Source organism: Mesoplodon densirostris, chromosome 9 (genome assembly GCF_025265405.1).
Source record: "Mesoplodon densirostris isolate mMesDen1 chromosome 9, mMesDen1 primary haplotype, whole genome shotgun sequence".
NCBI lineage: Eukaryota > Metazoa > Chordata > Mammalia > Artiodactyla > Ziphiidae > Mesoplodon > Mesoplodon densirostris.
Genome location: NC_082669.1, coordinates 89,575,171 through 89,602,161, shown reverse-complemented (window position 1 = coordinate 89,602,161; position 26,991 = coordinate 89,575,171). Strand labels below are relative to the sequence as shown.

Genomic DNA, 26,991 nt, shown 5'->3' with positions numbered 1-26,991 from the left:
AGAGTATCCAAAGAACACATGTCTCAGTACTGCCACCATCAGTGATTACAAGAGAACAAGCTGGTGGCTCAGAAGGGAGCCGCTCCAGGAGGGAGAGCTTCATTTAACCACCCCAGATTCAGGAACTAGAATCCAGGCAGAGCTCGGCAGGACACAGTGCACGGAAAGTGACTAAGAACCACCCTTACCCCCTGTTGTCCGCAGAACAGGGCTAGGGAATGCAGAACAAATACCATTACAGATAATGTTACCCCAAAACTACCTACACATTCAATAAGGCCAGCTAAGCAAAGCAATCTGAAGACGGAAGATTCCTTCATTAGACAGGAAACCAAACTACATACAAGAGCAGCCAGAAAGTCAGTAGACAGACCGGAAAAAAAAAACAAAACACCCCCCAAAACAACCAAACCCAGAAATGGCTCTGCTCTTCTTCTCTCATACGTATCTGAGCTGAAGTGAACCTGGAAAGCCTTTCCACGATGTCAGCGCCTCGTTCCATCAACAGCCTTCTGCAGAAACTGAAGCTCCCACCTTGACCAGTAAGGATTTTCAACAGGGACTCCTGACCTACAATTTCTCAAGCCAGAAATCCTCAGTACTGCTCTTTCCCTCCCCCACCACAAAAAAAAAAAAAAAAAAATCATCAGCTTCAGAGATCCAAAATTGCTGCCAGAATTCCACAGGGGGAAAAAAAAGTGTAGCTTGAGATAGAAGCAAACATTGAAACTGAGAAAAGAAGGCTTTAAATCAAGATAACTTTGGAGAAAAAGGATTGGGACTCCAGGGGAGATATCTTTGTTGAGATGGTACAATACTGCTTTGGGCTTTTTAAAAATTCTTCATTCTGGTTGCAAATTGGATTCCAAAAAACAATGCAACAGTAATCATGCCAGCAACTGTCCTTAAGATACAACTTTGGTGTGCTTCCAAAATCAGGACCTAAGACAAATGTCGGAATTCAACAAATTCCCACATGCTCCCACCCCAATTATAAGCTCTAGCCAACGACCCTTTAGACTCATAAAGGACCAAAGAAGTATATGGTGACTGACTTGACCACAAAGTCTATGAAGGCAGGAAGGAGGCAAACCATACATTTTGGCCTTTGTTCCTCCCCATCATTGGTACAGTTCATGCAAAGATTTATCTAAAGCTTCTTCTACAGCTACAGTCATAATACAACAAGGATTTAATGATTTAAACAGCATCTTTAGGGAGTTCCCTGGTAGTCCAGTGGTTAGGACAATGCACTGCCATGGCCCCAGGTTCAATCCCTGGTCAGGAAACTAAGATCCCACAAGCCGTGTGGTACAGTCAAAAACTAAAAAAATAAAAAATAAGCCAGGATTGGTTCAAGATGGCGGAGTAGAAGGCCATATTCTCACTCTGTCTTGTGAGAGCACCGAAAGCACAACTAACTGCTGAACAATCATCGACAGGAAGATGCTGGAACTCACCAAATAAGATACCCCACATCCAAAAACAAAGGAGAAGCCACAATAAGACGGTAGGAGGGGCACAATCACGATAAAATCAAGTCCCATAACTGCTGGGTGGGTGACTCACAAACTGGAGAACACTTATACCACAGAAGTCCACCCACTGGAGTGAAGGTTCTGAGCCCCACGTCAGGCTTCCCAACCTGGGGGTCCGGCAATGGGAGGAGGAATTCCTAGAGAATCAGACTTTGAAGGCTAGTGGGATTTGATTGCAGGATATCAAGAGGACTGGGGAAAACAGACTCCACTCTTGGAGGGCACACACAAGGTACTGTGTGCATCAGGGCCCCGGGGAAGGAGCAATGACCCCATAGGAGGCTGAACCAGACCTACCTGCTAGTGTTGGAGGGTCTCCTGCAGAGGCGGAGGGGTGGCTATGTCTCACCGTGAGGACAAGAACACTGGCAGCAGAAGTTCTGGGAAGTACTCCTTGGTGTGAGCCCTTCCAGAGTACACCATTAGCCCCACCAGAGAGCCCGGGTAAGCTCCAGTGTTGGGTCACCTCAGGCCAAACAACCAACAGGGAGGGAACCCAGCCCCACCCATCCGCAGAGAAGCAGATTAAAGTTTTACTGAGCTCTGTCCACCAGAGCAACAACCAGCTCTACCCACCACCAGTCCCTCCCATCAGGAAACTTGCACAAGCCTCTGAGATACCTCATCTACTAGAGGACAGACAGCAGAAGCAAGAACTACAATCCTGCAGCCTGTGGAACAAAAACCACATTTACAGAAAAACAGACAAGATGAAAAGGCAGAGGGCTACGTACCACATGAAGGAACAAGATAAAACCCCAGAAAAACAACTGAATGAAGTGGAGATAGGTAACCTTCCAGAAAAAGAATTCAAAATAATGATACTGAAGATGATCCAGGACCTCGGAAAAAGAATGGAGGCAAAGATCAAGAAGATGCAAGAAATGTTTAACAAAGACCTAGAAGAATTCAAGAACAAACAAACAGAGATGAACAATACAATAACTGAAATGAAAACTACACTAGAAGGAATCAATAGCAGAATAACTGAGGCAGAAAAACGAATAAGTGACCTGGAAGACAGAATGGTGGAATTCACTGCTGCAGAACAGAATAAAGAAAAAACAATGAAAAGAAATGAAGACAGCCTAAGAGACCTCTGGGACAATATTAAATGCAACAAAATTTGCATTATAGGGGTCGAAGAAGGAGAAGAGAGAGAGAAAGGACTCGAGAAAATACTTGAAGTGATTATAGTCGAAAACTTCCTAACATGGGAAAGGAAACAGCCACCCAAGTCCAGGAAGCACAAAGAGTCCCATACAGGATAAACGCAAGGAGAAACATGCCAAGACACATAGTAATCAAATTGGCAAAAATTAAAGACAAAGAAAAATTATTGATAGCAGCAAGGGAAAAACGACAAATAACATCCAAGGGAACTCCCATAAGGTTAACAGCTGATTTCTCAGCAGAAACTCTGCAAGCCAGAAGGGAGTGGCAGGTCATATATAAAGGGATGAAAGGGAAGAACCTAAAACCAAGATTACTCTACCCGCAAGGATCTCATTCAGATTCAACGGAGAAATCAAAATCTTTTCAGACAAGCAAAAGCTAAGAGAATTCAGCACCACCAAAACAGCTCTACAACAAATGCCAAAGGAACTTCTCTAAGTGGGAAATACAAGAGAAGAAAAGGACCTACAAAAACAAACTCAGAACTATTAAGAAAATGGTAATAGGAATATACATAGTAATAATTACCTTAAATGTGAATGGATTAAATGCTCCAACCAAAAGGCACAGGCTCGCTGAATGGATACAAAAACAAGACCCATACATATGCTATCTACAAGAGAACGACTTCAGACCTAGGAACACATACAGACTGAAAGTGAGGGGATGGAAAAAGATATTCCATGCAAATGGAAATCAAAAGAAAGCTGGAATAGCAATACTCATATCAGATAAAACAGACTTTAAAATAAAGAATGTTACAAGAGACAAGGAAGGAAACTACACAACGATCAAGGGATCAATCTAAGAAGAAGATATAACAATTATAAATATATATGCACCCAACATAGGAGCACTTCAATACATAAGGAAACTGCTAACAGCCATAAAAGAAGAAATCAACAGTAACACAATAATAGTGGGGGACTTTTAACACCTCACATACACCAATGGACAGATCATCCAAACAGAAAATTAATAAGGAAACACAAGCTTTAAATGACACAGACCAGATAGATTTAATTGATATTTATACGACATTCCATCCAAAAACAACAGATTACACTTTCTTCTCAAGTGTGCATGGAACATTCTCCAGGATACCTCACATCTTGGGTCACAAATCAAGCCTCAGTAAATTTCAGAAAACTGAAATCATATCAAGCATCTTTTCTGACCACAATGCTATGAGATTAGAAATCAATTACAGGGGAAAAAACGTAAAAAACAGAAACACATGGAGGCTAAACAATACGTTACAAAATAACCAAGAGATCACTGAAGAAATCAAAGAGGAAATTAAAAAAATCTTAGAGACAAAAGACAATGAAAAACAACGATCCAAAACCTATGGGATGCAGCAAAAGCAGCTCTAAGAGGGAGGTTTATAGGAATACAAGCCTACCTCAAGAAACAAGAAAAATCTCAAATAAACAATCTAACCTTACACCTAAAGGAACTAGAGAAAGAAGAACAAGCAAAAGCCAAAGTTAGCAGAAATAAAGAAGAAATCATAAAGATCAGAGCAGAAATAAATGAAATAGAAACAAAGAAAATAATGGCGAAGATGAATAAATCTAAAAGCTGGTTCTCTGAGAAGATAAACAAAATTGATAAACCATTAGCCAGACTCATCAAGAAAAAGAGGGAGATGACTCAAATAAATAAAATTAGAAATGAAAAAGGAGAAGTTACAACATACACCACATAAATACAAAGCATCCTAAGAGACTACTACAAGCAACTCTATGCCAATAAAATGGACAACCTGGAAGAAATGGACAAATTCTTAGAAAGTTATAACCTTCCAAGACTGAACCAGGAAGAAATAGAAAATGTGAACACACCAATCACAAGCAATGAAACTGAAACTGTGATTTAAAATCTTCCAACAGGGGCTTCCCTGGTGGCGCAGTGGTTGAGAGTCCGCCTGCCGATGCAGGGGACACGGGTTCGTGCCCCGGTCCAGGAAGATGCCACATGCCGCGGAGTGGCTGGGCCTGTGAGCCACGGCCGCTGAGCCTGCGTGTCCGGAGCCTGTGCTCCGCAATGGGAGAGGCCACAACAGTGAGAGGCCCGCGTACCGCAAAAAAAAAGAAAAAAAAATCTTCCAACAAACGAAAGTCCAGGACCAGATGGCTTCACAGGTGAATTCTATCAAATATTTAGAGAAGAGCTAACACCCATCCTTCTCAAACTCTTCCAAAAAATTGCAGAGGAAGGAACACTCCCAAACTCATTCTATAAGGCCACCATCACCCTGATATCAAAGCCAGACAAAGATACTAAGAAACAAGAAAATTACAGACCAATATCACTGATGAATATAGATGCAAAAATCCTCAACAAATTACTAGCAAACAGAATCCAACAACATATTAAAAGAATCATACACTATGATCAAGTGGGATATATCCCAGGGATGCAAGGATTCTTCAATATATGCAAATCAATCAATGTGATACACCATATTAACAAACTGAAGAATAAAAACCATATGATCATCTCAATAGATGCAGAAATAGCTTTTGACAAAATTCAACACCCGTTTATGATAAAAAATCTCCAGAAAGTGGGCATAGAGGGAACCTAACTCAACATAATAAAGGCCATATATGACAAACCCACAGCAAACATCATTCCCAATGGTGAAGAGCTGAAACCATTTCCACTAAGATCAGGAACAAGACAAGGATGTCCACTCTCACCACTGTTATTCAACATAGTTTTGGAAGTCCTAGTCATGGCAATCAAAGAAGAAAAAGAAATAAAGGGAATACAAATTGGAAAAGAAGAAGTAAAATTGTCACTGTCTGCAGATGACATGATAGTATACACAGAGAATCCTAAAGATGCCACCAGAAAACTACTGGAGCTAATCAATGAATTTGGTAAAATTGCAGGATACAAAATTAATGCACAGAAATCTCTTGCATTCCTATACACTAATGATGAAAAATCTGAAAGAGAAATTAAGGAAACATTCCCATTTACCACTGCAACAAAAAGAATAAAATACCTAGGGATTAAATAGGTATTAAACCTACCTAGGGAGACAAAAGACCTGTATGGAGAAAACTGTAAGACACTGATGAAAGAAATTAAAGATGATACAAACAGATGGAAAGACATACCATGTTATTGGACTGCAAGAATCAATACTGTGAAAATGACTACACTACCCAAAGCAATCTACAGATTCAGTGCAATCCCTATCAAATTACCAATGGCATTTTTTACAGAACTAGAACAAAAAATCTTAAAATTTGTATGGAGACACAAAAGACCCCGAATAGTCAAAGCAGTCTTGAGGGAAAAAAACAGAGCTGGAGGAATCAGACTCCCTGACTTCAGACTATACTACAAAGCTACAGTAATCAAGACAATATGGTACTGGCACAAAAACAGAAATATAGATCAATAGAACAGGATAGAAAGCCCACAGATAAACCCACGCACCTATGGTCAACTGATCTAGGACAAAGGAGGCAAGGACATACAATGGAGAAAACACAGTCTCTTCAATAAGTGGTGCTTGGGAAACTGGACAGCTACATGTAAAAGAATGTAATTAGAACACCTGAACAAAAATAAACTCAAAATATATTAGAAACCTAAATGTAAGACTGGACACTATAAAACTCTTAGAGGAAAACATAGGAAGAACACTCTTTGACATAAATCACAGCAAGATCTTTTTTGATCCACCTCCTAGAGTAATGGAAATAAAAGCAAAAATAAACAAATGGGACCTAATGCAACTTAAAAGCTTTTGCAAAGCAAAGGAAACTACAAACAAGACGAAAAGACAACCTCAGAATGGGAGAACATTTTTGCAAATGAAGCAACGGACAAAGGATTAATCTCCAAAATATACAAGCAGCTCATGCAGCTCAATATCAAAAAAAACAAACAACCCAATCCAAAAAATGGGCAGAAGAACTAAATGGACATTTCTCCAAAGAAGACATACAGATGGCCAAGAAGCACATGAAAAGCTGCTCAACAGCACTAATTATTACAGAAATGCAAATCAAAACTACTATGAGGTATCACCTCACACCAGTTAGAATGGGCATCATCAGAAAATCTACAAACAACAAATGCTGGAGAGGGTGTGGAGAAAAGGGAACCCTCCTGCACTGCTGGTGGGAACGTAAATTGATACAGCCACTATGGAGAAGAGTAGGGAGGTTCCTTAAGAAACTACAAATAAAATTACCATATGACCCAGCAATCCCACTACTGGGCATATACCCAGAGAAAACCATAATTCAGAAAGACACATGCACCCCAGTGTTCATTGCAGCACTATTTACAACAGCCAGGTCATGGAAGCAACCTAAATGCCCATTGACAGACGAATGGATAAAGAAGATCTGGTACTTATATACAATGGAATATTACTCAGCCATAAAAAGGAACGAAATTGGGTCATTTGTAGAGACGTGGATGAATCTAGAGACTGTCATACAGAGTGAAGTAAGTCAGAAAGAGAAAAACAAATATCGTATATTAATGCATACATGTGGAATCTAGAAAAATGGTACAGATGAACCGGTTTGCAGAGCAGAAATTGAGACACAGATGTAGAGAACAAACGTATGGACACCAAGGGGGAAAAGTTTTGGGCGGTGGGTGGTGGATGGACTGGGCGATTGGGATTGACATGTATACACTGATGTGTTTAAAATGGATAACAAATAAGAACCTGCTGTATAAAGAAATAAATAAAATAAAATTCAAAAATTCAAGAAAATAAATAAATAAAATAAAACTAAAAAAACAAACAAGCAACAACAACAACAAAAAAAACCCTAGTATCTTTAGCCTCCAAATTACTGATGTAGCTTACACTTTTCAGAGACTAAAGTGTTAATTAAAGCCAGCTGCAGCCCATCCTACTGACTGAACCTAACATGATATATGCACTACAAACCTTACATATCTAAAAATCATTTCTAACAAATTCACACTGACATTAACAACAAATACATTTTACCTATTACTTAAGTATATACAGATTCATAAACCAAAACAGGCCCAAAAGGCTTTGGAGAGAGATAAATTTTCCCTGACCTTAAAATATAACCACTGAGCCCCTGTCAGTTTTGCTAGATTCCAAGCAGCAGATTTTGCTTGGAATTTGATTTATTCACTCTGCTTTATTTTACATTTACTTATTCCTTGTACCTCATATAATATCATACATCTACTTGTTGTTTGGTTTGTTGTCTGTCTCCCTGTTAAATTGTTAGCAGAAGCTAAGTGTCTTTGTTCATTGCTATATTCACAGTGTCTAGAACACAGCCTGGCATATAATAAATGCTCAATAAATATTTGGGGATGGATAGATAAATAATCTGGAACTCAATATCTACGGTGTAAGGCATAAGTCTACTGATTTTTATGAATATAAGAACAGCACTGCTTCATCTCCAAGCCTGTTTTTGAATTATACACATCAAATGCCATTAATGAATGCCGAGTAACCTCCTCACTCAGAAAAATACACACGTACACCTGGGCAGGAATATCCTAGAAGCCATGAGAACATCAGATATTACCTATTTTATATCGGGGGCAGGAATGAAAATGCAGCAAAGCCAGTGCAAAGTCGACTCCCACAGTTCTCACCGTGGTGTGAGAGGAAGTCAGACAGTCAGAAGAGTAATGGACACTTACTTGTTCGCTCTCATGCCTTCTCTCCGGGTGGCCAATCCCTCTGCAACCAGAGATTCTGCAATGTTTTCCCCATTGGTATCTGAGGAGGAAAAAAGAGGTGTAAATCTTGTGTTTAAATCCATCTCCAATAGCAAGAGAGCCCTAATGGGACCACTTTCACCCGTAGCTCTTCAAGGAATGATGTTGCCAGCGAACGGGACAAGGCAGCAAGGTAGGGTTGGGTTTTCCGAAAAACCTCTTCTCCCCCAAAATGTCTAGTCTCTAGGACCCAGAGGTCTATAAATCTTCTCTGGACTAATTTTCTAGTGTATCTCCTGAGCCAAAGGCAATCTCAGGAACTCCAGGAGACTGACAGGGAAGCAAGACACATGCAGCAGCTCAGGAAAGGATAACTAACACTGACCTAAGGAGGAGAGGCCTGGCACCAAATGCAAATTCTGCCGCTTAATAGTCTTTCAGCATCTTGATACACGTACTCATCTATAAAATGGGAAGAGTACCTCCCGAGATGGGTTCTTGTGAGAATTAAATGTGTGTAAATCGCCAAGCACAGTGCCAAGCACACGGCAGGAATTCACACAACAGAATCAAAAGGCAGCCTCCCACCTGGACAATCAGACAGATTCACTTAGGACTGCCTACGATGTTTCACACTGGCAAGTCCAATTCCTCTCAGGATGTCCTGTTCTCTGCTCCAAGAGGCCACCAAGACAAGCAAGCTACACCATTTGACAAACACTTTCTCCTAGTCTCAGAGATGCGGGGGACAGCATCTCGATTTCCAATCTCACACAGCAGCCTTCAGAGCAGGCAAGAAAAATGAAGTGAAACATAAAACACAACCTGATTAGGTGCCACCTGAGCACTTGAAACATTAATTGCATTTCCATGCTACTGAAAAAGCTTTTAGGCTCTCTGTATTCTCTTAAATCTCTGCTTGTCAGCCAAAATGATAAAAGAAGACACCTATGAGGGAATCACCACATAAAAGTCTTTATAGCAGAGCACAAGCTCCTAGATAAACTGAAACACAGCAGTCTAGCTGATAGGTAACGTCAGCATAGAATAAAATTCTCTAAGGTTTATGTATTCAGTACACTATACATAGACTTCCGCAAGCAACAACAAGTTTACATACCACCCCCAAACTCAATCTAAATGCCTTGCCATTGGCCCTGTCCAAATTTCTGAAGCACATCATAAGCCCCTGTTCCTACTACCAAAAAAAAAAAAGTTGAGATGAATGCTGTTCACGCAAAGAACGTTCAGGTTCTGAAGCTGAGCGTGGATCACAAGAACCTTTCCACAGAGGTTACTGCTGAGGCCAGACACAGACACACACAGCTACCTGACATCAGTAAATATTACACTGGTTCTTTCGAAGCAACAGGAATAATCCCACAGAGTGGAAAGTCAAAAGGAAAGACTCCACGATGATGGGGAAAGTTGAGCAGTAAGGTGCCAAGAGGTCGGGGGTAGAAAGAATGAAGGCCTGGTACAAACAAGGCGAACGGCCATAAAATCTCCAGTCAACAGCAAACGCAACAGCTCTCAGACAGTTCTTTGGCACAGAGTGCTTTGAAAGGGCTGCTGGCTGGCCCACTTCTAAATGAGTTCATTGCTCCTTCAAAAGGGAGAAAAGTACAATTCTCTGGGCCAAACTCCCAAAGAAGGTAACAAAATGTGGTGGGTAGAATACTGAAAACAGGGAATTTGTAGGGAAAAGATCTGATGCTTGCTTATTACTAATCAAAGTATGATTGTGATCAAGTCACAATTGGGGCTGGTACTCAGAGCAGGTGGGTGACTATATTTTCTCCAAAAGTTGAAGACCAATCAATCATCTCTCTCTCTCTCTTTTTTAATAAGTTCTGGGTTAACCACAAACTCTCAAATTCTGTCATTCTCCTCCATGACAAAAAGAGTAGCCATGGGGCTTCCCTGGTGGCGCAGTGGTTGAGAGTCCGCCTGCCGATGCAGGGGACACAGGTTCGTGCCCCGGTCCGGGAGGATCCCGCATGCCGTGGAGCAGCTGGGTCCGTGAGCCATGGCCGCTGAGCCTGTGCGTCCAGAGCCTGTGCTCCGCAACGGGACAGGCCACAACAGTGAGAGGCCCGCATACCACAAAAAAAAAAAAAAAAAAAAAGAGTAGCCACATAAACAACAGGGATTTACTGTATAGCACATGGAACCATATTCAGTATCTTATAATAACCTATAGTGGAAAAGAATCTGAAGCTACACACCTGCAATACAATATTTTAAATCAACTATAGTTAAATAAATTCTTTATCTATTTACATATAGCAAAAGAAAATCTTTTTTCTAAACAAAAAAACAAAAGACAAAAAAGAGAGTAGCCATAAAATAGGCTAAATATATGAACACTAATTAATTAGCTAAGGCACTGTTTCATTACAGTTGGCAGTGAGAGTTGGTTAAAGTATCTGAGTGAAAATATTAAACTTTAAGCCATTTAAGCCTTTAAAACTGAAAGATGTAGATGATTTCAATCATTCTTTCGGTAATTATTTATCAATCACCTCCTATGCGCCAGATTCTATTAAACACACTAGTATGTTAACATGCTAAATTACATCCACTCTATAAATTGCATCAGTTTGAAAAACAAACTTTCTAAAAACAACTTTAAATTTTAAATGCCAGCTCCTCTTACCTTAAATAGACTGTTTTATAGTTGGAGACTAAGGTTATTTAAATGAACACTTACAGGTGGTCTCTCCATAGAGATATCTGTACCGAAAAAATGTCCTATAGTCCAGTGAGGTCTCTTGTCCGGTAACAGAAGATTGACCAGCTCTTACAGAATTGTATTATTTTGGGTAATGAAATTCTCGAACAATTGCATTCTGAAGACAGTACACTTCTATTTGTCTTACATTCTTCCTAGCCAGTAGCCCTCCAACAATAATGCTTAAGTGTTTTATTACCTACTATATTATTTGAATTATGGGTAAAAGGCAAATTTATTTACTTCTCTTTTTGAAAAGATTCCATGTATTTCTATAATTTCCCAATCAGGATGCAGATAGCCATTTGCTAAAAGGGCTGTTTCTCTACTGGGTAAATTGGACAAGAATGCTCCAAGGTCATCCACAACTCACTTGTCTAAGACCTCTACACTTAAAATCAGAATCCTAAAAGGATATTGTTAGCCTTGTCATATACCCTGCTTGCTTACTTCCAGCTTACTAGTCACCCAAGGCAAATAGATTATCTAAAGCAGCTCAGTTAGAAGGCTAGTTTATCAATAATCACAGGAAACTCTAAAAGGTGTCTGCTCCCCAAATAATCCAGATGAACGTAAGTGTTCCTGTTCATCTGAATGCTTTATGGAAAACATTCTACCAATTCTTTCAATGTCCTATTTCTGTTCAAACTCCATTGTGCAATCTCACTCTCCCTCTACCTAATGCAAAAAAGACCAGAACACCTAATATCCTATAAGCTATCCGGCCCAGCTAAACAACAGGCATATGTGTGCACACACACATATTTACTGAGTGCATTCTCCGTGCTGGAGCGAGATGCTTTACACATACCATCTCTTTAAACTCTCTCTATAACTTACAATTGAAACTAGGGCTTGGAAAGGTTCAGTTACGGGTTAAGTAAGAGTACATGGTAGAAGAGCCAGGAATCCACACCTACACCACTCCAAAGCCCGTGTTCTTTCCATTCCATTCCATTCCATTCCAAGTCATGTGGCTTACAAAAAACCACAAGCCCTAAACAAATCATCCTTCCCCAAAGAGAGTCCCCAGGAGGAGAAGAAAAGCCACAAGATAGATAAAGCAAATAGAAGATGCAATAGGAAATCTATAGGAATTCAATTAGCACTCTGACCTAGAAGCACAGAGCCAATGAGTTCCACAGGCTGACGGCCTAAATACAGGGGAAAATAATTCTACGCTTACACGCACACCTAAACCAAGCCAGGAAAGCAGGCACAGGAGTAAACTAGGAGCAGGAGTACCAGGGCACATACGTGCCACGAGCTCTGTGCACTTCCAATGAGACCTACAGCCAACCCTCCCAGAGCGACCTCCACCAGATGAAAACCAGTCTTTGGAGGAACTTCAGACTTAGAGAAAAATGAGTACCTTTCCCCCTTGGTACTCACCTTTTCCAAGGTAGATCATGCCATACTCTCGCCCCTGGGGAGTCTTGTTTTCTATCGTGAAGCAGACTTCCTTCCCAATCAGCTTCTTCCGAAGGAACTCTCGAGCAGGAAATGCCCAGGGCTGAAAGACAAAATAAACGTGTTCAAGAACTAGGCAGTTCTCACACGACACAATCAACATCCAAGCAACTTCACTCCTTCAATAGCCTGGCCATGCACTAGGCCCTGAGGAGAATATAAAAATGAAACACAGACAACATGGATCATACGCTTAGGGGGCTCCTAAAAAAGGCAGGTTGAACAGTTGGTTTAACTAGCACGAGCCCTAAAAACAGGCATCATGGTTTCCCAGACACCAGCACTAGGAATTCCCCCCATGCCCACCCCTCCACCACCCCCATCACTGTCTACTCTCTAGCTGTCTGCTGTCTACTGTCTAGCTGGTAAGGGATCAGCTTGACAATGGTGGTTCTTCCCTGTCACTCATTAAAGACCCAGATACAAGGAGTGAGCCACACATCCACAATGGGTACTAACAGAGTCTGCATGTGATCTCAAGATACTGTGCAGGGACTTCCCTGGTGGTGCAGTGGTTAAGAATCCACCTACCAATGCAGGGGACACGGGTTTGATCCCTGTTCTGGGAAGATCCCATGTGCCGCGGAGCAACTAAGCCCGTGTGCCACAACTACTGAGCCTGCGCTCCAGAGCCTGCAAGCTGCAACTACTGAAACCCACACACCTATAGCCCGTGCTCCTCAATGAGAGAAGCCACAGCAATGAGAAGCCTGCGCACCACAATGAAGAGTAGCCCCTGCTTGCCACAACTAGAGAAAGCCTGCGCGCAGCAAGGAAGACCCAAAGCAGCCAAAAATAAAAATTAAAAATTAAAAAATAGGGCTTCCCTGGTGGCGCAGTGGTTGAGAGTCCGCCTGCCGATGCTGGGGACACGGGTTCGTGCCCCGGCCCGCGAAGATCCCACATGCCACGGAGCAGCGGGGCCCGTGAGCCATGGCCGCTGAGCCTGAGCGTTCGGAGGCTATGCTCCGCAATGGGAGAGGCTACAACAGTGAGAGGCCCGCGTACCGCAAAAAAAAAAAAAAAAAAAAAAAATTAAAAAAAAATATATATATATATAAAAAGATACTGTGCAAAGGGATGGTTTTTCCCCCATCACTTTGGGATGGTACAGACAAAGGGAGATGTCTCCCCTGAAGCAGCACTGTCATAGTCAGTGGTCACTAGCACTTGAATTTACAGTCTGGACCTAGCTCAGTGCCCCAAGTTCCCTTAGAACAGAAATGAGGAAGGAGAGGGCAAGAGCTCAAAGCGTACATGATCTGCAGAAGTTCGTGTGCAGGAACAATACAGCGTATAAAAGGGCAGAGTGGTATATGATATGCATGCGTTGTCTATTACCAATTGGAGCCATAGAACATGGGCTACACACAGTAAAGGCAAAACAGTATATCAGTGACCTGAAAAGGAAGCGTCTGCCAACCTTTTCAGTCCATGAAGATTATTCCATGGGGTTAGCCAAGAAGCTTTTCTAGAAGAAAAACATCCATGACTTCCCAGAAACCAGAAGCCAGTTTAAATGTGGCAGTCTACCAACCCACTGGGCTGGTATTCACAAAAGCAGTACTGTTAGACAGCGACAACTGTGGATAGTTCTAGGAAGAACTAATCCTGAGTAAGTGCTCTTGAAGACACAAAAACAAGCTTATCCTCCTTCATCTAATGCGCTCTCTGCAAAGTGCCAGCAAGCAGAAGAACCAACCACTCAATGGCAATGTGGAGGTCACCACATTTTAATCTCCCAGTTCTACCCGTCCTCATTCATAATAATGAAAACAGATACTGTGACCAAAGAGTATGATGACTGATAATGAGCCCAGCTACCAGCCACATCACAGAAACCCACTAACACAGCCTCATACATTTTTATCACCTTAGTGATCCACTTACTCTACAAACATCCTCAGCTATAGATCTAATGTCTAGGCTTCAGTTTTGAGTAATACACTAATACCTAAAATTCAGTAAAACACTGCTTTCCTAAATGCAAAGCTCTGACAAAACAAAGTACTCCTAAAGGAAGCCAAGACTTCGGTAAAAATTCATTTATCAAGGGTCAGTTCACAAGGAAATAGCTAACCCCTGTGGGGAAACCTCCAATTTCTACCGACTAGGCAGAATTACTAAAAGCTTTTAAGGCTTGAGGAAGGAGCACTCTTCGGACCTCATGTTTTACAGCTGGTCAGTCACTGGGCAATAAGAGAAAGCTACACTGGAGGTCCTGAAAAGGACATACACCTTATCCTAGAGAAAGGTAACCTAGCTTCTCTAATATTCCAGCCTTCTCAAGTTGTGTTCCATCCAGAGTCAGGCAAATTCAATAAATAGACAAGATACGAGCTATGAAGAGAGGCGATTAGAAGATTCAGGAAAGCGAGTGACCGCATCACTCCTGCCGAGGGCAATAGAGCACTCCAGGAGAGAATCCTGTGCAGGTGTCCACACAGAGGACAGCCAGCAGAAGGCTACCTAATGGGGAAGGCCATCCCAGCAGAGCCTCCCAGAACAACCCTACGTATACAGAAACTGACTCAAAGCGTTCATCACATGAGGGCCACAATGACCCAATAGGAAGAATCACTGGTCTGGTCAAATGATGTGCCAGAGCTCCACCTAGGAAGCAATGGCTGTTAAGTAGCTGAGACTCAAAACTGCCTCTTCCCTTTAGAATGCCCAATGGCAGGTGATCTAGCAGCTTGCTCTCCATTCCCAGACCCATGCAAGGTTCTGGTGTCTACCACGACAGATGGAATTTTAATTCCCATCTTTTCTTTGCACCAGGTAGACGCCTAAACTACTGAAACAAGATTAAATCCCACAACAATGTAAACCCTCAAAGCTAGCTACTTTTGTACTTGGCCCAGTGCTCGATCATCCCACTGTCCCACCTGCTCATGTAATTAATCCCTCTCTGCTGCAACCATGCCACCACCCCAACTTTCAAAAACTCCACTGAATGTAGAACGACTGTGACGTTCATTTCTGTATTTCGCATGAAACCAACATGCAGCTTCACGTACAATGAGAGCTCAAGAAATCTGTGGGAAATAAATATATAATTCCCACAGTGCCCATCAATGCAGTATCTAGGCTGCGTAGAGTAGCTAGGCAATGCTGGGGATCAGGTTGGAACAGGGCAGTGATGGCTGGGGACACACAGCAGAGCTGCTTTTATTGTCACGGGACTTAGGAGAAAGCTAAGTTTCTCTGAAAGCAGATATGAAAGAAGGCGGAGAATAATCAAGTGCATGATATTTGGGACAGTGATACAAAGGGAAGCAAATAAGCAATCATGTCCTCGACTCTGTTTGAATGTGACAAAACTAGACATGCTCCAAAACTACAGAAAGCCAGAGAGAAAGGAGTGCTACATTCCACAATCCACTGATCCACGAGATGTCCCTCCCCTCGAGGAGCCGACAACCGAGTACAGAGACATATAAACATGGAATAGGATGACAGCACAAAAAAGGGATGATGAAAGGTGATGTCAGGTGTGACTTCTCCATAGGATGAATCACCGGGGCACAAGGCGGAGACGGAGCTCCCGCTGGAGGGGGCGGCTGAGCCAAGGCATGAGCAGGCAGGACTCAGGTGGCCTGTTAGGAGACCCGAACACTTCCTCAGGGGTGGGACTTAGCATCCCGGAGGGGGTTCAGTAAGAGAAGACTAAAAGTCAAATCACAAATGGGATTGTAACCCTGGCTAAGGCATTTAGATTTGTCCAGCGGTAATGAGGAATCACTGAAGTATCTGGCAGTAATACTGAGCCAGGAAAAAAAAAAAAAAACATTATATCTCAAAAACATCTGAGAGCATACAGAGAAGGAATCAGAGGGAAGGAAAATGAAGGCAGAAAGACTGTCATCTTAATATTCCAGAGTTGAACAGAGGCCAACAGCAATTGTAATGAAGTTTCAAGAACAGAGAAGAGAGATTTTGAAGGAGGCAGAATCTCTAGGTCTCGATAAAAGCCTGGAGGTTGCTGGGGGTGTCTGGAATTGGGTTACCACCTGGCGTCACTGCTAACTTGAGCCAGAGCACCTTCAAGGGCATGGTGGGGGTAAAACCAAATCACAGCAGGACAAGGAGAGACTAGATTACTGCACACAGAAATAGGGACTGTGGCTGACAAAGGGTGAAATCTGTAGCTCTCAAATACTTCACGTCACAGGGACCTTTGAAGAGTTACTAGGAGAAACTGAGTTGCTCTGGAAGAGACAAAAACCACTAGGCTGTATAAATATATGAAACTCCAATGAGAGCAGGGATCAGATTACATGGTATTCTTTCAGGTGGGATAGTTCTGGTAAGATTTTATTGTACTGATACATAGGCTACAGCTAATACGCTTCAGAACAAGCTCCAACTGGCCTTGATTCTCATCCACGAAACAGAAAATTAAAACCCAACCCTTCTTCCCTACAGCCAACACTGCTTCTTCCTTCTGGGGAAGTGAACTTGACTGGCTCTAGCCAACCAGGGTCAACCCTCTTCTCCTCTTAGAAGCAGGCAAGCTGTTACACAACACAAAACTGAAAGGGAAAGAAAGCACTTAGCACTTAGCACCCAAAATTTGAAAAGCGCTGAGAGAGATTTAATCTTCAGCACTTGGACTAACAGTAAGAGAAGTCTCTGTAGTAGCAGAAATTAAATAGCCCTAGAGATTACCACAGCTAACATTTGTTAAGTAGCTTACAGGCCCAGGCTAAAAATTCCGCATTCTCTTGTTTAATCCACACTGAACAACCCTGAGGTATAGAGTAACCCAATACTTGTGCTTACTGAGAGAGGACAATGGAAAATAACTGATTTTCTCTATTTAGTCATTATCCCAAGAATCTAATTGCTGTTGATAGAATTTGGGGTGATTTGTCTCTATTTCCTATAACACTGCTTTACTATCTTCTTAGTTCAAACAAAATGCTTTTTATTATAGATGAAAAAAACTGCATGTTTTTCCTTAAATGAAAGAAGCCCGTGAGCTGCTTTTTCTCCCACACTTCCATGGGAGGAAAACAGCAGGCGGAAGCTGAGGTACCAACTTGCCCATCATCATCAAGCTGAGGCAAAAGACAAATAATTAGAATTCAGTAGCTTCATTTTTGATAGCCAAAGCACCACTGAAGAGACAAGAACTGATGTTTCAAAGTACGGGAGCCAAGAAGACTCATGGCAGCTGCCTGGAGAGGTAACTTAAGGAGTCCAAGGCAGACCACAAAGAAGGCAAGCTGGCCAGGCATTAGAGATGGGGGAGCAGGGGGCTGGAGGGGATGGTGGAACAAAAGCTCAGAAGCTTGTCAAATCACCATAACACATGGTTCTTGACAACTACTGAACCACAAGTTGCCCTAAGAAACTGATAACTTCCTCCCTTCAAAATGCATGTTTACACAAAATTTTGCTAACAATTTCATGGGGTTCACAGACATCCTTAGGACACAGATCCCAGATTAAGAATCTATAATAAGGCACAGTCCTAACATTTATAGTATATGCTACCATTTATGAAAATGAGTACTACTCATATCTACTGTATAGCACAGTGAACTATATATACTCAATATCTTATAATCTATTATGGAAAAGAATCTGAAATACATATAACTGAATCACTTTGCTGTACACTTGAAACTAACACAACATGGAAAATTAACTATACTTCAATTAAAAAAAAAAGAAAGAAAGAAAAGAAAATGAGTGTCTGCTTGTATAGGTGATAAATGCCTCTGGAGATTCAAGACTGCCATAACACCAGTAGTCTCCAGGGAGAAGAACTAGATTTTTCACTGTGCATCCTTCTGAATTTTGAAGGTAAATGAAGAATTCAAACATAAATAAAAGAGCTCTGCCATAACTAATGCCAACCTCAAACAGCGGAGACTACCTAGGAAATGTACTAACCTGTTTCCAGAGAAAGAGGCATGAAACACTGATAAACCTGAAAAGGCTCTAAACCTATGGGAAAGTGTATGACGGAAAGAGACTGGGATTACTGGGATTAAAGGTAGTGAATGTATAAACTGAAGCAAGCCACTGTTGATTTGTCATCAGTCCCGTGATATAAAAATACTTGAAATAGGGAGCCTGCTTCAAGATGGTGGAGGAGTAAGACGTGGACATCAACTTCCTCCCCACAAATACATCAGAAATACATCTACATGTGGAATAACTCCTACAGAACACCTACTGAACGCTGGCAGAAGACCTCAGACTTCCCAAAAGACAATAAACTCCCCAAGTACCTGGGTAGGGCCAAAGAAAAAAGAAAAAACAGAGATAAAAGGATAGGGATGGGACCTGCACCAGTGGGAGGGAGCTGTGAAGGAGGAAAGTTTCCACATACTAGGAAGCCCCTTCACTGGCAGACACAGGGGGTGACAGGGGGGAAGCTTCGGAGCCACGGAGGAAAGCACAGCAACAGGGGTGCAGAGGGCAAAGTGGAGAGATTCCTGCACAGAGGATCAGTGCTGACCAGCACTCACCAGCCCGAGAGGCTTGTCTGCTCACCCATCAGGGTGGGTGCAGGCTGGGAGCTGAGGCTCAGGCTTCAGAGGTCAGACCCCAGGGAGAGGACTGGGGTTGGCTGCGCGAACACAGCCTGAAGGGGGCTAGTGCCCCACAGCTAGCCGGGAGGGAGTCTGGGAAAAATTCTGGACCTGCCTAAGAAGCAAGAGACCACTGTTTTGGGTGCCCAAGGAGAGGGGATTCAGAGCACCACCTAAGTGAGCTTGAGACAGGTGCGAGCCGTGGCTATCAGTGCAGACCCCAGAGACGGGCATGAGACGCTAAGGCTGCTGCTGCAGCCATCAAGAAGCCTGTGTGTGGGCACAGGACACTATCCACACCTACCCTGCCGGGATCCTGTGCAGCCCGCCACTGCCAGGGTCCCGTGATCCAGGGACAACTTTCCCGGGAGAACACACGGCGCACCTCAGGCTGGTGCAACGTTACACTGGCCTCTGCCCCTCTCAGGCTCACCCCACATTCCATACCCCTCCCTCCCCCCAGCCTGAGTGAGCCAGAGCCCCCGAATCAGCTGCTCTTTTAACCCCGTCCTGTCTGAGTGAAGAACAGATGCCCTCAGACGACCTACAGGCAGAGGCGGGGCCAAATCCAAAGCTGAACCCCAGGAGCTGTGCGAACAAAGAAGAGAAAGGGAAATCTCTCCCAGCAGCCTCAGGAGCAGCGGAGTAAATCTCCACAATCAACGTGATGTACGCTGCATCTGTGGAATACCTGAATAGACAATGAATCACCCCAAAATTGAGGCGGTGGACCTCAGAAGCAACTGTAGACTTGGGGGTTTGCTTTCTGCATCTAATTTATTTCTGGTTTTATGTTTATCTTAGTTTAGTATTTAGAGTTTACCATCATTGGTAGATTTGTTTATTGATTTGGTTGCTCTCTTCCTTGTTTTTTTTTTTTAATGTATAGATATATTGTTTTTCCATTTTCTCTTTCTGTGAGTCTGTGTGTGTATGCTTCTTTGTGTGATTTTGCCTGTATAGCTTTGCTATAAGGAAACACAAGCTTTAAATGATACATTAAACAAGATGGACTTAATTGATATTATAGGACATTCCATCCAAAAACAACAGAATACACTTTCTTCTCAAGTGCTCCTGGAACATTCTCCAGGATAGATCATATCTTGGGTCACAAATCAAGCCTTGGTAAATTTAAGAAAACTGAAATCATACCAAGTATGTTTTCCGACCACAATGCTATATAAGACTAGATATCAATTACAGGAAAAAAACTGTAAAAAATACAAACACATGGAAGCTAAACAATACACTACTAAATAACCAAGAGATCACTGAAGAAATCAAAGAGGGACTCAAAAAATACCTAGAAACAAATGACAATGAAAACACAATGACCCAAAACCTATGGGATGCAGCAAAAGCAGTTCTAAGAGGGAAGTTTATAGCAATACAATTCTACCTCAAGAAACAAGAAACATCTCAAATAAACAACCTAACCTTACACCTAAAGCAATCAGAGAAAGAAGAACAAAAAAACCCCAAAGTTAGAAGAAGGAAAGAAATCATAAAGATCAGATCAGAAATGAAGGAAACAATAGCAACGATCAATAAAACTAAAAGCTGGTTCTTTAAGAAGATAAACAAAATGGATAAACCATTAGCCAGACATCAAGAAAAAAAGGGAGAAGACTCAAATCAATAGAATTAGAAGTGAAAAAGGAGAAGTAACAACTGACATGGCAGAAATACAAAGGATCATGAGAGATTACTACAAGCAACTATATGCCAATAAAATGGACAACCTCGAAGAAATGGACACATTCTTAGAAAAGCACAACCTTCCAAGACTGAACCAGGAAGAAACAGAAAATATAAACAAACCAATCACAAGCAATGAAATTGAGACTGTGATTTAAAATCTTCCAACAAACAAAAGTCCAGAACCAGATGGCTACACAGGAGGAATCTGTCAAACTTTTAGAGAAGAGCTAACACCTATCTTTCTCAAACTCTTCCAAAATGTAGCAGAGGGAGGAACACTCCTTAACTCATTCTACGAGGCCACCATCACCCTGATACCAAAACCAAACAAAGATGTCACAAAGAAAGAAAACTACAGGCGAGTACCACTGATGAACAGATGCAAAAATCCTCAACAAAATACTAGCAAACACAAACCAACAGCACATTAAAAGGATCATACACCATGATCAAGTGGAGTTTATCCCAGGAATGCAAGGATTCTTCAATATACACAAATCAATCAATGTGATACACCATATTAACAAATTGAAGGAGAAAAACCATATGATCGTATCAATAGATGCAGAAAGTTGTGACATAATAGATGTGACAAAATACAATACCCATTTATGATAAAAACCCTCCAGGAAGTAGGCATAAATGGAACTTATCTCAACATAATAAAGGCCATACATGACAAACCCACAGCCAACATCATCCTCAATGGTGAAAAACTGAAAACATTTTCACTAAGATCAGGAACAAGACAAGGTTGTCTTCTCTCACCACTATTATTCAACATTGTTTTGGAAGTTTTAGCCACAGCAATCAGAGAAGAAAAAGAAATAAAAGGAATACAAATCAGGAAAGAAGTAAAGCTGTCACTGTCCGCAGATGACATGATACTATACACAGAGAATCCTAAAGATGCTACCAGAAAACTACTAGAGCTAATCAATGAATTTGGTAAAGTAGCAGGATACAAAATTAATGCACAGAAATCTCTGGCATTCCTACACACTAATGATGAAAAATCTGAAAGAGAAATTAAGGAAACAGTCCCATTTACCACTGCAACAAAAAGAATAAAATACCTAGGAGTAAACCTACCTAAGGAGACAAAAGACCTGTATGCAGAAAACTATAAGAGACTGATGAAAGAAATTAAAGATGACACAGATGGAGAGATGTACCATGTTCTTGGATTGGAAGAAGCAACACTGTGAAAATGACTCTACTACCCAAAGCAATCTACAGATTCAATGCAATCCCTATCAAACTACCAATGGCATCTTTCACAGAACTAGAACAAAAAAATTTCACAATTTGTACGGAAACACAAAAGACCCTGAATAGCCAAAGCAATCTTGAGAAAGAAAAACGGAGCTGGAGGAATCAGGCTCCCAGACATCAGATTATACTACAAAGCTACAGTAATCAAGACAGTATGGGACTGGCACAAAAACAGAAATATACATCAATGGGACAGGATAGCAAGCCCAGAGATAAACTCACACACATATGGTCACCTTATCTTTGATAAAGGAGGCAAGAACATACAATGGAGAAAAGACAGCCTCTTCAATAAGTGGTGCTGGGAAAACTGAACAGCTACACGTGAAAGAATGAAATTAGAACACTCCCTGGGCTTCCCTGGTGGCGCAGTGGCTGAGAGTCCGCCTGCCGATGCAGGGAACACGGGTTCTTGCCCCGGTCCGGGAAGATCCCACATGCCATGGAGCAGCTGGGCCCGTGAGCCATGGCCGCTGAGCCTGCGCGTCCGGAGCCTATGCTCCGCAACGGGAGAGGCCACAACAGTGAGAGGCCCGCGTACCACAAAAAAAAAAAAATAGAACACTCCCTAACAACTTACACAAACATAAACTCAAAATGGATTAAAGACCTAAATGTAAGGCAAGACACTATAAAACTCTTAGAGGAAAACATAGGCAGAACACTCTATGACATAAATCACAGCAAGATCTTTTTTGACCCATCTCCTAGAGAAATGGAAATAAAAACAAAAATAAACAAATGGAACCTAATGAAACTTCAAAGCTTTTGCACAGCAAAGGAAACCATAAACAAGACCAAAAGACAACCCTCAGAATGGGAGAAAATATTTGCAAATGAAGCAACTGACAAAGGATTAATCTCCAAAATTTACAAGCAACTCATGCAGCTCAATATCAAAAAAACAAACAACCCAATCCAAAAATGGGCAGAAGATCTAAACAGACATTTCTCCAAAGAAGATATACAGATTGCCAACAAACACATGAAAGGATGCTCAACATCACTAATCATTAGAGAAATGCAAATCAAAACTACAACGAGGTATCACCTCACACCAGTAAGAATGGCTATCATCAAAAAATCTACAAACAATAAATGCTGGAGACGGTGTGGAGAAAAGGGAACCCTCTTGCACTGTTGGTGGGAATGTAAACTGATACAGCCACTATGGAGAACAGTATGGAGGTTCCTTAAAAAACTAAAAATAGAACTACCATGCGACCCAGCAATCCCACTACTGGGCATATACCCTGAGAAAACCATAATTCCAAAAGAGTCATGTATCACAATGTTCATTGCAGCTCTATTTATAACAGCCAGGACACGGAATCAACCTAAGTGTCCATCAACAGATGAATGGATAAAGAAGATGTGGCACACATATACAATGGAATATTACTCAGCCATAAAAAGAAATGAAATTGAGTTATTTGTAGTAAGGTGGATGGACCTAGAGTCTGTCATACAGAGTCAAGTAAGTCAGAAAGTGAAAAACAAATACCGTATGCTAACACGTATATATGGAATCTAAGAGAAAAAAAATGGTTCTGAAGAACCTAGGGGCAGGACAGGAATAAAGACGCAGATGTGGAGAACGGACTTGAGGACATGGGGAGGGGGAAGGGTAAGCTGGGACGAAGTGAGAGAGTGGCATGGACTTATATATACTACCAGATGTAAAATAGCTAGCTAGTGGGAAGCAGCCGCATAGCACAGGGAGATCACCTCAGTGCTTTGTGACCACCTACCTAGCGGGGTGGGATAGGGAGTGTGGGAGGGAGGCTCAAGAGGGAGGAGATATGGGGATATATGTATATGTATAGCTGATTCACTTTGTTATACAGCAGAAACTAACACACCATTGTAAAGCAATTATACTCCAATAAAGATGTTTAAAAAAAAACGTGAAATATACAGAAAAGAAAGAGTACATCAAATGTGCAGTCAAGGAGGAGACTGGGCTATAACCTGGGTCCACAGCATCTGGGAGTGGAAGCACCTACCTCATCCGGGGTGTCTTTTGCATCAGGTTGTGTGGCAGCTGCCCTGCGGGCAAGGTTTCCAGCGCGAATATTGCTAAGGTTGATCTGCCTCTCTGGAGGAGGCCCACCACGAGGCTGCCCGCGGACAATGATGGCACACCCTGAGAGGACCTAGGTCAGGGGAAAAACAGAGAAAATTAGCCGTCTAAAGGTAACATCACCACAATACAGATGGTCCACTCCTGTATCCTCAACATCTAGAAAACTACTCGGCCTCTTGAAGGCACTCAAATATTTGTTGAATGGCTGAATGAACAAAACTATTTTTAAGTTTATAAGAGAAATACCTACATAAAACCTTGGGCTAGATTCTGAAATGACTGACCCAGCAATACAAATAAGAATTACACAAAATGACAGAAGACTCATAAAATAGAGTAGGGTGAAGAGGCATGCAAGACATGGAGATAACCTTTGTAATTTCATCCTAGCAAGCTGACCACCACCTGTGTTCTTTTCAGTATTTAAGAAGTTAATGTCTCCATCCACACGTGCTGTTCTATGGTGGAAAAGGCAAGCAATGGAAGAAAGCCAGAGAAAAGTGGAAGCTGAAGGAAGAAGCCCCGACCCGCCAGCCACACCAGCCAGAAGGAGCCGAGGATGCCCAGGGCTAACGTGGAGGCAGTGCAGCCAGAGCCCAGTGCTCACACTTCCTCTGTAGACAGTGCTCAGACACTAGGCTAAGAGGGAAATACAGAAGAGAGAATCTAGAAAACCCACGCCCTCGGTGATTAAAACAGGGGCATCAAAGAAGCACCTTAAAGCTCCCAAGTCCAGCAGCTCCTTCCCTCTGTCTCTGAAGGATGCCAGGCGTAAAACCCACTTGGCAACTATGGAATGAGCTCTAAAGCTCACTTAAAATATTTGCGGGGGGAAGAAGAAAGGATTTCACGTGGGAGAAGAGAAGAAACGGCACACAGAAAAACATGAGAATCATCGCCCAAGCTATTCAAATTCTTTGCTCAGCGAGGCACGATTTTATCAACAGGGAGCCTTGAGCACTGGCTTCACTAGAGCTGAAAGGCTCAATCCCACCTTCAAAACAAGAAAAAGCTGCTGAATGAAAAGTTAGTAGATAGAACGTTGGAGAGTCCTGCCAATGCAGAACTCCGCGGCAGACAAGACCACGGAGTTTTCTGTAAAGGGAACAGTCCTTGGAAAGGAAGCTGACTCAGAGGAATTAAGGAAGGAATATGAAGGAAGCCACTTCGATATGCATTTGCTTAGCTGACTTGTCTCCCTCACCTCTCCACCTTAACTCATGCTCTAAATCATGGATTATTAATATAAATACAGAAGTGCATTAAACATATATGTACATCTTAAAGAATAAGAAGCAAACAACTATGTAACCACCACCCAAGTTAATTACCAGAACACGAGCAGAACCTTGGATCCCCTGTGCCCCTCTCTACTCCCAGCCCCTTCTCCTGACCGCCACCACTATCCTGATCATTGTGATAACCCCTCCTTCCTTGCTTTTGGTACGGTGTTACCATTTACGTATACGTCTCTATGCAATATGGTGGTTTTGTTTTTCCTATTTCTGAACTCTATAAACTGAGTCTACTGTGTGTACCCAACAGTGACTTGCTTCTTTTGCCCTTTTTTTGTGTGAAACTCATTCATGCCAGAACACTAGTTTATTCATTTTTGTGGCTGTATAGTATTCCACTGTATGAATCTACATAGCCCAACAAATATACATAATCCAATTTTTTTAAAATTAGTGCTAAGATTAACATCTCATTATCCCCAATACCTCAAGCACATAGACCTTGGTCTAAATGGTTCCTCCCTGGCTACACCATGACACACATAACAAAAGACTGTCTTCCTTACCTAGTTACAAGTCATGCTTTTCATTTTTATCCTTTGTGATCAAGTGTTACCAGCAATTAAACCCTACAGCTTCCAACCAAGCAGTCTTGCTAACAGCCTTTCTTGAGAACCCATGTCCTGGACATCATCCCAGGGATCTGACATTCTAAAAAGACAAGCCCTCAAACAAAGCAAAGCCAAAGAAGAGATATACTAGGGCACAGGATGGTTGATGTCCCTGAAATGAGAAGGGCCAAAGGAAGAACAGGAAAAGAACCTGGAAACGATTCATTTACAGTCAATTCTTCACAAGTGGCGGAATAGCACATTTTTGAACACCTGCCTTGAAATCATTCATGTACAGACTGCAGGGGGACTGAGGAGCATAGAGCATACAAAGCAGAGCACCTGTCTCAAAGGCCTATTCCTTGATTTTTGTCAAGTTTTCACAAAAAGTAATAAAGCACTCCCAGGAGGCCCAGTACCTCTTGGGAAGCCCAGCTGGAAATTCACCTTGGCTAACCAGTGAGCACTGACCCAGGCTAGGAAACAATCCTTATTTCTCAAGTCTGACGAAACCCGCTGAAAAGCTCAAGAATAGAATGACTGATGAGAACCCTCTTATTCCCCCTAAATATCAGCAAGGTGTTACCTCTAATGCCTTGACCTAGTAAAGTAGATCCCTGGGGGACAGTGGGTCTATAACTATTATTCCGGCCCCATTAAGGGCTTTAGTAAACAACTTGTACACAGGAATTTTGAAAAACCTCATTTGTACACTCTCTCCTTGCCCTGAAAGCTATTCTGAAGACTGCTGTCAGAGCTTCTTTGCATTACTGCACCAAATATGCCATTCAGACAACAGTCAGTACTTGAATTAATATTAGAGAGAGGTGATTTTATAGGCTGCACAACACCTTTTATACTATTGAGGATACAAATGCAAACAGCAGCCACCAAGTCAACCTCCCAAGCAA

At 42.0% G+C, this 26,991-nt stretch overlaps 1 protein-coding gene across 1 annotated transcript in view; it reads right to left on the bottom strand.

The window, feature by feature from the left end:
• SND1 (staphylococcal nuclease and tudor domain containing 1) overlaps nucleotides 1-26,991 on the bottom strand; it is a 424,779-nt gene that overhangs the window by 368,950 nt on the left and 28,838 nt on the right. Inside the window, exons 2-4 of the mRNA XM_060108309.1 lie at nucleotides 24,155-24,304; nucleotides 12,544-12,664; nucleotides 8,400-8,478 (exon numbers count right to left, since the gene is read on the bottom strand). Coding sequence (XP_059964292.1) covers nucleotides 8,400-8,478; nucleotides 12,544-12,664; nucleotides 24,155-24,304 — 350 coding nt within the window. The remainder of the gene's footprint in view (nucleotides 1-8,399; nucleotides 8,479-12,543; nucleotides 12,665-24,154; nucleotides 24,305-26,991) is intronic.